The 11,266-nt window shown below is 44.1% G+C and overlaps 1 protein-coding gene across 7 annotated transcripts in view; it reads left to right on the forward strand.

Moving 5' to 3' along the window:
• tcf20 (transcription factor 20) overlaps positions 1–10,922 on the forward strand; it is a 21,047-nt gene extending 10,125 nt beyond the window's left edge. The window contains exons 2-8 of one of the 7 annotated variants that reach the window (XR_001642017.1): positions 317–8,178; positions 8,302–8,395; positions 8,519–8,568; positions 9,224–9,258; positions 9,549–9,638; positions 9,718–10,417; positions 10,526–10,922. Coding sequence is in view for 6 of the 7 variants with exons in the window: in XM_016576069.1 (XP_016431555.1) it covers positions 1,228–8,178; positions 8,302–8,395; positions 8,519–8,568; positions 8,654–8,806 (7,248 nt within the window). In the remaining variant the exon portion in view is untranslated. The other 6 variants (XM_016576071.1, XM_016576070.1, XM_016576073.1 and 3 more) reach the window with 6 other exon arrangements.
• Positions 10,923–11,266: the final 344 nt, after the last annotated feature.

The raw sequence follows: 11,266 nt of genomic DNA on the forward strand, positions 1-11,266 counted from the left end.
GGGAAAGAAATTATAGAAATTATACTTTTATTTAGCAAGGATGCTTAAAATTGATCAAAAGTGATGATAAAGGCATTTATAATGTTACAAAAGATTTCTATTTCAGATAAATAGTGTTCATATCGATATCGGAATTATATCGTATCGACCGAAATTAAGAAATATATCGTGATATCAATTTTGGCCATATCGTCCAGCCCTAGGTTGTTATTTGGTTGTTTAAAATAGGAATGTAACACTAAAGCAGAGTTCTCAGTTAATATATAATATAATATATAGTAATATATAATATAAACTGTTTTCTCTTTGTTTTCAGAACATCTTCCTGTTTCCAGAGAGAGAAAGATATCATATTGAGAGGATTAAAAGAGCAACTGGATGGCATGTCACTGACCATGGAAAACCTGAAGCTAGGACCAGCTACACTGAAAAATACCCTACTGTAATGGGCAAGGATTGGACAATCAAAGAAAACAACAAATTTGCTGGACTGAATAACTAACATGGGAATAGATGATCTGGATACAGCTGGAAAATATTTGTTGGCAAAGATCTTAATGAAACATGCTTGAGCACGTGCCGAAAATCCTTGTTACACAGGAAATATGAAAAAAAAAATCATGATCTTGAAGTATTGATCTTTCTCAAGCTATTTTCAGTGTCAGTGAATACATGTGCCAACTAGAGAAAGATTTTTTTTGTTTGTCTGTTGCAAACCTGTTACTGAACTGTTATAATTCTACTGCATGGCTGCTATCCACATCCGTTCGCACAGTTACCAAATGGCAAGGAGATGTTTCACACTACAGTATCAAGATATTGACATTATCTTAATGAAGCTTACTTGAGTTGCTATTTTGGTGGAGTATTTTTACCTTTTGGCTAATAGACATTTTGTGATAACACTAAACCTTCATTCATCATCTTTTTCCAGAGATCCTTGGATCTAGTGCCAAACCACGTAGTGGCATTTGTAACACCGTTTCTGTGAATGAATGTGCAGCTGCTGCATTGCCCATCTTCACTTTGTTTTTACTTTTTAACTTGAGCAGCAAATTGAATCTCCTGGTTTTCTAAATCTCAGTTATGACATTGGCTGGGGCCTTCTACATTGCTGTTACAGATGTGTTTTTAGATTTCTAATACTAAGCATTCCAGTTTGCCATTTGGGTCCTTTTGATAAGAAAGGTTGCTAATAACAGCTTTTGAAAAACTGTAAACACAAAAATGCAGAACTTTCCCAACAGTCCAGTCCCTCTTCATCCGGGGTTTAGCCGGGGAGGAAGTGTCGTCGGTTCCCCATATCAACCCCACCCTTCGGACCTTCAGATATCTCCCAGAAACTCAGAGGACTATGCGACCATGCAGCAAGCTCAACCTACCCTGCAGAGCCATGGGCTGCACCTGCGGAGCCAACAGCATCTTCTACACGCTCCTCCTATACACGGCTATGGATCCAGAAGATCAACTGGAGAGATGACGCAGGGAAACACTCACAGTGGAGGAGGAGGGAACTCTTACCGTAAGGACAGTGTAGATTATTATTTTTCGATGAGTGGACGAGAAAGAAGCAGAAGAAGCGGAGCAGCGTATGGCGTGGGATTTAGATACACAAACATGGATGGACATGCGCCTCATCAGTACCAACACTTATCTGGTTCAGGGTCATCCTCTGGAATGATTTCTCCCTACTCTATGGATTATGGCTCCAGCAGTGCATCTGCAGTTGGAGGTAGTAATTCCAGTGGCGCTGGTTCATTTTCTCCTTCCCAGCAATACAGTCTGGCTCATACTGCTTCAGTGCAATCAGGTGCTCAAATGCAACAACGGCAACATGGTCAGAAATATCCCTCACATCAAGGATTGCACCAAGGTCAGCATCACCGGACCTTGCATTACCCGCTTTCTGGAAACAGAATACCCCCTCAATTTGGACACTATGCCCCCCTTAATGCAACCTCAGGCTCTACTGGAATATATAACTCTCCACCGCAAAGATACGACGTGAGCAGCAGCAGCAACACGGATGCCAAAATGAATAACTCTCCTACTCAGTCTAATCCAAATACTCATACAAGTTCGTCTGCTTCAAACTGCTGTGAGAATATGGGACAAAACTACTCATCGGCGGCTCATCCGCCATATTCGCCACAATCTCAGTCCCTTAACAAGCATGCCCTCCATTCCCAGTGTACCTCTCAGCACAGCACTGGAGCAGGTTATGACCCCTCCCTCAAAATGCAGCACCAAGGACACATGCACACTAAACTGCCCCATTCCTCTGTGTCCTCAAGCCCTGCTCTGCCTTCACACCCCTCTCAAGACCTTGCCAAATCTCCTGTGCACTCCCAAAGTCAACAGGTTCACATTCATCAGAACTTCAGTCCCATATCTAATCCCTCTCCTGCTCCATCTGCCGTACAGTCTCCGAGCTGCAGCTCTTCTTCGTCTCCACTAATGGGGAGTTCTGAAGGAAACAATGCCACTACTTATCTGCAGCCATCATCACACCCCTCGGTTTCAAATGCTCGCAGCAGCCAAAGCCATGGACGTCTTCTGCAGGCCGTACCTCAGCTGAGCCCCACTCCCAATTCAAATAGCAGCATCAGTAGTTGTGGTAGCGGTGTAGGAACTAAAACGGCTGTTTTGAACCACAGTGCAGGGATCGGTCATGCTGCCGTGAGTCAGAACCGAATGGGACTAAGTCTTCAGGGTGGTCCAGGGGAAGATGTCTCCCTGTACCCTCATGACAAACTCTTGCAGGACCCTGGTCTAAATAGTCTCAATGCTCTGACCTCTCAAGTGGAGAATCTACCTAATACAGTGCAGCACATGCTTCTAACAGACACTGTGCTGCCCCTGAAGAAAAGCAGAGACAGTGCACATCATCTTCAGATTCAGCAAGGATCTCAGTCTTTATCAGGCAACCAAAACAAATCTGGAAATTCCAGCACCAGTGGTCAGATCTCAGTGAATGAAGAGAGTTCCGAGATGCTGGAAACAAAAGGGCATCAACAAGTAGAACGTAAGCGAATTAGGCAGGCAAGTGGAACAAGCAACGAATCTGAGCCACAAAGCTACCCATCATCACAGAGCCAGATGCCGTCGGAAGCGAGTCAACAAGTATTGGATCTCCAGGTCAACACTGGAGTCATTTCAACAGCTTCAAAACAACCATCCACTAGAGAGTCTCAATCAAAGACACCAGAAACCCTGACTCCCTCCTCCTCTTCACCACCATCAGTTCATCCTTCTGCAGAACCCAGCCCAAAACAACCAGTATATCTCCCTGCTCCACCATCTCCTATTCACTCAGCACATCCAAACTGTGTGGCAGAAAAAGACCTTTGTAATGATGATGATAGTGGAATGAAGGGACGACGGATCAAAATTATAAAAGATGAAGAATGTGAAGTTGAAAATGCAGGTCCTTCCTGTGATAGGGAAAATTCAGAGAACAGACGGTCAGTCCCTCCCACAAAGGATGAAGCCGAGACAGATGCACAGCAATTTGAAAATCTGAGTAAAAATGTGAATGTATCAGAGAAACATAATGTTGGGGGTGTTGGGGTTATTGTCTCTGCTCGATCTGAAGTGAATACTGAATCAAGCAAGCACACAGGAGCCAGATCTCCACATTATGGTGTTTCTCATTACTCAAATAAACATAGCAATCCTGAGGACCAACGTGATGTGAATGTCTTAAGAGAGACTAGAAATCACAATGGAGAAGGGGAGATGTGCATGGAAACATATGTGTCACAATATATTTCCCCTAAACAAGAATTTGGCCAAAGCTCTCAACCCTCAATTCAGTCTCACCCAGTGTCATTTAAATACAGTAATCCTGAGGGACATTATAATGCTGCAAAGAGCAAAGGAAAGTTAGGACTAGGGAGTAGTATGGGCACAAATAGATGCCAGAATTATCATCAGCTGCAAGCCAACTATGGGTCTATTGGCAGGAAGGAGATTGGGGTTTTTGCTATGGAAGGGGGGAGGGCTATCGTCTCAAGAAGTCAAGATAGCAGTTCTCAGTTTCAGCAATCGTTTCCAAGTCTTTTGCAAGAAGTCCTCCAGGGTCATCACTTAGATAGACGCTATGGGCGTCCTGACCAGACATCTAGTGTTCACCAACAACCTCAAGATACATACCAGCACCGTTATCAAACTAGACTACCTTACAGTATGATTGAAAATTTGAGTCCACATGCAATGGGCTCTCAAACACTTATGAGTGGACTTAATGTCAAGTTCAATCAAATGGCCTCTGGGAAACCACCAAATTCAAGTCAAAATCAGGGATCAGATAATGATATTGTTTTAGGCCCTCTTCATCCCTCTTGGGATTCTGAAGCACATAAGCCTAATGTGACTCATGGGATCTCTTTAGAAAAAGGCAAAACCATTCTGTCTCCCAGCCAGTCCTCCCACATGCAGCAGTCTTTAGATCTCACAACAGGAGCCCCCTCAAAGCACATTAACTTGGCTGACTATTCTTTGCAGCACAGAAAACCATCCAGATATGGTACCTCTCCTTCTGCTGTGGAACAATTGCTTTTACAGGAAGCTGAGCCATTGGCATGTGGTGTAGGTCCTATCAGTCGCACTCAATCTCAGACATCCTCATCCACAGGACGCCGCTCAGTAATCTGTGATGTGTCCCCTTCTCGACGAACAACACCAGAAAGAGAGAGAGGACACTCTGGTACCTCTGGAACCTCTGTCATTCAGCAGCCATTTTCTTCATCTGGATCAAATGAACAAGAATGTTGCAAGGAAGAATCAAAAGCAAAGAAAGCACAAAACAAGGAGGACTCATCAAAGACAGAAACTGCAGGTCAGAACACAGATGGTTACTGCAGCACCCTACCGAGTAAGGAATCTAATAAGCCTCTTCATCCTCCTGTAGATGTTGATTCCGATATAGAAAAGACCAGCAGTGCCAAAGGCAACAGAGAAGCCACTAGCAACCTGCCATATCTTTTGCAAATGTCCTCAAATCCCTTGTCCTCACCACCAAGGCACCAGTCTTTCTCGCAGGCTGTTGACGGTTTCAGAGTATATGGTTTCAGTGACACCATGGATGGACCAAAAATGATCTCCCATCCTACACCTCATAAACCATTCCACACAGTATCAGCATATTCCAAAACCGCACCTTCTACTAACAAGTTACAAGTGTTTCCACAGAGTTTACCTCCTCCCGTGAGACCCGACTGGACTCCTGACAGACAAAGGCTAAGAGGTATGGACAGGCACGTTCCTCAGAGACTTTCTGAACAGAAGTGTAAATCCGAACCTTCAAGTGATATTTTGGCTAGTCAGCATCACCTATCCCGACAGCACTCTTATCCCGGTTCACACTTTGACATGAAAATGTGGGACACTTATCCTGAAAGAGAGGGAGCTGGACAACCCACTACAGTCCCTCATGAGCATGTAGGTTCTCAGCCAGTCACAAATGCTGGCCCCAAACTTGAAGAAGAGGACATTTCAGATAAGAGTGCAGAAAATACGTCCAAATCCTTCCACTCAATTGCTCCAGTTGGTGCTGTTAGCCCTGCTGGGCACACTGGTAAGACTACCCAAGGGATTCAGCAGGGGCAGAGAGCAACCAAAACTGGAGCATCGGCTGAAACCAACCCTTTAATCATGAGAAGGAGAGTTAGATCTTTTATTTCTCCTATTCCAGCTAAGAGGCAGCATCAGGATGTTTCAGGTCAGCGACCAGGATCAGCGTATCACTCCCCACTATCTCAGTCCCACTCTGATTCGAGACTTGCAACCAACAATTGCTCTGGCAGTACTGATACTCAGCCAAAATTGCCATCTCCTAAAACACAGCATTCTATACCCAGCGCTAATTCACCTTCTCAGTCCAAAGCAAAGTTTATTACCCCAAGAAAGGGTCATGGTCTAAAACTTGAGGCGATTGTGCGAAAAATTACTCCCGGTGTGAAAAAAAATGACTTCAACAATAGTCGAGTGGGATCTGACTTCTCAGAAGTATCTCATTACACATCTGACATACCAGACCCTGAGGGTGGTACATCATTTTCGGGGGTTCCTCAAGGAGAGGAGGCATGTTTATCTTACCTTGATGATTCTCATACTTTAGATGATCTTATGCCATACAGAGCAGTTGAAGATGCATTCTCGTGTGATTCTCAGACTCTCAAACCAGGTACAACAGCTTCTAGCACTAGTGCCCTCAGGAGTTTGCCAAAAGATTTTGACTTTGGATTAGGTGCTGCTGGATCTTCAGGATCATTGGGTGAAAATGTTAAGGATGATTTTACTTTGTTAGGACCCCTTCCACCAGCTCCTCCATTACCTTGTCCTGTACAGGGATCCCCTCCATCTTCTTCTGCATTGTCTGACATACAGCAGTTCACAAACACTTATCAACAGTTGGAAACACGACGAGGTGAGCAGTCGGCTGCTAACCTGCTGAGGCAGAAACTTCAAGAGACTGGCATGGGCTTTGATGATTACCCAGGTGGGGATTACTATGGGACCACCACTGGCCATAGTCAGAGCCCTGGGCACCACCTTCTGTCCAGAGCTGCTCAGCACCAGATGACTTCTCTCAGGTTGACCAGTTCAGAGCCTAAAACATCAGAAAACACTGTCCCCAAAGGTTATTTTCCATCAGGTAAGAAAAAAGGTCGTCCAGTAGGCAGTGTGAATAAGCAGAAACGTGCCCAAGCACAAATTCAGAATGCAGAAACAAGCATACCTGTGGATTCTCTTCCCTCACCCACAGCTGAAGCTCAGTCTGTCCCAATCCCAGACACTGCAAGTGAAGTGTCCCAAGTATCAACACCACCTGACCAGAAACCCTGTCCATCTTTGACACCTCCTGCTCAAACCCAGGTGGTGAAAGTGGATGTAGAGAGCGAGGAGACCCAGCCGGAGTCAGATGTGAAGCCTGCTAGACATAGACAGAAAAAGGGGAAAGAGGGCAATGAGACTCCTGGCAATCAGAGAAGGAAAAGAAGAGGGATGGCTTCCAATAAGAAGCTGGACACTCAGGCGAGCAGTAGGGGAAATATGAACCTGTGTGGAATATTCTCAGATGCCAGGAATAATGTTTTTGCTCCTTACATACATGTGGAGAAAAAGATAACAGAGATTGGGGCTGTCTGTACAATAATTAATGCAGAGGATGAAAAATCAAAAGGTGGAGGCAAAACTGGTCACTTAGGGGTTGATGGCCCATTAAATACCCCTGTGTCATCTCAACTTTTGGGAAAAGAAAATGAAAATGAAAGAACAAAAGAAAACTGGGTTTCAGAGCCTGTTGATTCTGCCTTGCAGTCAGGGAAGACACTTCCTACGTCTGAATATGTTCTGCCAGGGCCTGTGATATCAGAGACTGGACACACTGGTCGCCTCCTATGCTGCCTTTGCCAGAAATGGGCCAACTACAAACATCTCGGGGATCTCTATGGTCCTTTTTACCCAGCTGAGTATGCAGCCAAGCTCCCTAAGAATCAACCTCAAGTGCGACAAACCTTGTCCTACCATGGGGCAGCTACCACAGGTTTCAGTATGACATCCATTCCAACAGAAACGACTCCCCAGGATACAAGATTACAGGACCCTCAGAATGTCAAGTCATCTACAGATAGCGATTGCACAGTAAGTCAGGCAACAAACCCAACGTCCCCAGCCACCACCATTGGCACTGTCTCTCCCAGCATGGGTGAAGAAATGCTTTTCCAGAATGCTAAGACGAGCAGCTCCACCTCAAAGGTAACAGCTCACACCTGGGATTCAACTGCAGAACTGACAAGCGGGCTGGGCACATCAAAAGCTCAAGAACTAGATGGTGAACTTGTACTGAAGCAGTTGCAGGTCGAAAATACACAGCAAAGGCCCCAGCACAGAAAACTGACATCCCATCCACGCTTCAAAAGAAGACATAAGTCCAGTGAGGATTTACCTCGAACTGTCCCTATCAACAGCAAAGCCTCCCTGCCCTTCCAGCCCCCGCCACCCAACCTGGACTCTCTGGGCACCATGGCCCAACTGTCCCAGCTCCCACTCGTGCCTCTGGACCCCGAGGAGCTGTGGGTGCACGAGGGCTGCATCGTTTGGACCAGTGGCGTATACCTGGTCAATGGGAGACTGTATGGCCTTCAGGAGGCACTAGATGGTGCTAGAGATACAGTAAGTGGAAAGCGCTGCAGTTTGTTGGCTTTCTGTATTGTGTGAAAATATGTGACTTGTGTCAAGTATACAGAAATTGTTGTTTATTTTATTTGTAATATTTCTGACATTTCCACTCCTCAGAGCTGCTCTCATTGTGAGATGGTAGGCTCCACACTTGGCTGCTACAGTAAAGGCTGCACACTGCGGTTCCACTACCTTTGTGCCATAGAAGCAGGTGAGATGTGACATCACCTTGGTCTGCACTTGTTTTATTAAAGCAAAATCCACATGAGTCTTTGTGATCAAATGAGTGGCTGACGTTCAGTGCTAAATCTTTCGTTTTTTAACCTCGATCTAGATTGCTCTCTAAATGAAGACAACTTTTCTCTGAGGTGTCCAAAGCACAAGGTAAGAGAACAAGACTTCACATCTAATATGGAAATGTTAAGAAGCACCAAGATGGATATTTGGAAGACAGTTTTATTTTTCACAGAGCCTAAAGGTATATCATAGCTGCTATGAGACAGTAGCACTAGAAAAACTAGTCCAGGTACTGACACACACGATCCTGATGAGAAGTTTCCATCCTCTTGGTTCTTCTGCTGGTGTGTATCTTCTTGTTTGTGTGTTTTGTGATAGTTCTTAATGAGTCCCTGTTTGTCCTCAGCAGTTTGCCTGCACACTGTTCTTCAGAAAAACCCTGCACATTCTTTGGTTTTCCACATTTGAAATCTTCCCATCAGTGACTATGATTTTGAGATTCATCTGTTCACACTGAGGGACTCAAACACAACTATTACAAAAGGAGCAAACATTCGCTGATGCTAAGGAAGGGAACACATTAAACGAACCCCTTCCCACTTGAGTTTAAAATATTTAGAGGCCTCGTTGTGACTTTTTTAAAAATTTATTTGAACGTTTTTTTGTTTTTTTTTTAAGATAGCAGCACATTCCTATTTCCATGGCGACACATTCAGCTTGTCATCAAGTGTGATGCAGTCACAATGCTGCTGTATGATGTAATGGTTTTCATTTTTTCCTTTTTATTCAAAAAACTTACTAGAGTAAAATCTCTCACGTTCCAGTGTTCAAATATGCGTAAGTAAATGTTTTTAAATTCTTTTATATTGATCAGATTTTTAGTTAAATGCTAAGTTCTAACGGGCTGTGGGCGCAGCAGTGTTTGCTTACAGTCAGAGCCAGATTTACATGAAAGTGTGTCTTCTATAGTTTTCTAAAGCTTTATAGTTGAAACTTTTTAAAGTTCTACAGTGTTTGACAGGTCAGGTTCTGTTATTATTGCCTCTTCCATAGGCATGAGTGGGAGCGTCGATGTTTTCTGCTAGTTCTCGTGTGCGGTCGTGTTCATATGCGTTCTGTTTCAACAGAGCAACAGAATTGCCAAGCCTGGAGCGGCGTATCTGGAGCAGTCAGAGAGAGGATGAACATACACTCGACTGATCCCGCACAGATCAGACGTGAGTGCGCTCTTTCTGCAGAGTCTGATGCTGCTGTTTGAGTTCTGTAATGAAAAGCCTGTGCTGTGCTTCGCTCCAGCAGAGAGATCGCGCCTGACTGTGTGAGGTTCCAGATGGGGTTTCCATGGTTACCCGCGGATGCATTATGGAATGTAAAGCTCAAAGACTTTCTCTAAAGAACACTAATGACTCAGAAAACTGCAATGAAAGAGGTTTTCCGTTTATCACCCATTCTGTGGGGAAAATGCGTCATCGCCACAAAAGGAGGAAAGGATCGGCGCGGAAGACCTTCCTCGAAGATGAAGAAACGCTAACTGCCTTTCGAAACATGGATTCAGTTCACAGAGGTTTTGCAGTGTTTGACTTATGAGTCCGCCGTTGTCATCTGTTATCTTTGTTAATTCATTCTAGTACAAACTGTGTCGTGGAGCTCCGCATTGGGAACAAGAGAACTGAAAGAGAGAAGGGGACCATGTGGAAAGAAAAAGAGCGAGAGGCAGTATATTTACACCAGTTATATGTAGTATTTTATCATAACTCATATTATCATTATTTTAAACATCACTATTGCTTTAATCAGTATTTTACCCTTAGATTGAGACAGAATTCTGAGCGTTTGATGCATTGTCCGTATCACTAATCTGACGGAGGAGGACCAGCCGTTATGACATCACTGAACACACTCGATGACATCATCATCATCATCATCACGTGGAATGGAAGTCTTTGTGCCACAGAGACGTTGTTGTCATGGAGATGCACATATCTTGCCTTCGAAGGTGTGCCTGTGCCTGTGTGTGTGTGTGAGAATGAAGTTTTGCTGTGCGTTTGCTTGTTTGTGTCTGTTTTTGATCCTTTGATAAGTGTTCTTATTTTCCACCTCCAAGGGTTTTGTGCTATAGATGAGGGAAAGGACAAGCAAGTGCACACGCATTATTTTTCACAGGATAAAAGCGTACCGATGGACTGCATTATAGGAGCTGCGCTCGGTCTGAACTGGACTCCTGGTTCTTGTGGGATTTAGCGTACGCGACGTGGTGAAACTCGTGACGCTTGTGAAGGGGTGGATCTGTCCTTCTTTTGACGGCCGACAGAGACAAACATTCCGGCACCGTTTCAAGGAAACGCAGGCATGAGTGCAGAGCTCCATCAACAGAACAATCGCTGTCATTTTTTTTAAAAAGTCTTAAAAATAAAAATGCGCAGAAAAGAATCGCCATATGAAAACATGTACTAGAAAACTGTCAATATGCTTCTGACTCATGAATACAGTTATACAATGGAGAATCTCTGCTGATTGTCATTGCTGTGTCTCTCTCTGGCTGCTCTTACTGTTTTTGCAGTAAATGGCACACATGCTGTTCGGTGTACACAGAATACCTGGATAACCTGCAAACTAAAAAATTATTCAAAAAAACTTGGCTACAAAATATTTTAAAAGCCGAAATATGGGATTTATCTTTAGATAAAAATGGTCATTTTACAGTTGGGGATGCTATACACATTGGAGCTGGTTCAAAATAACATCAGAATTGAATAACTACTAATTACAATACGTTTTTTTATAAGAACTGAAGGAGAATCCGGGGTTTGGTTGCTCACTGCCACATCATCTGGCTGATCTTTCT

This window comes from Sinocyclocheilus rhinocerous, unplaced genomic scaffold (genome assembly GCF_001515625.1).
Source record: "Sinocyclocheilus rhinocerous isolate Xijiao unplaced genomic scaffold, SAMN03320098_v1.1 scaffold5130, whole genome shotgun sequence".
NCBI classification, from domain to species: domain Eukaryota; kingdom Metazoa; phylum Chordata; class Actinopteri; order Cypriniformes; family Cyprinidae; genus Sinocyclocheilus; species Sinocyclocheilus rhinocerous.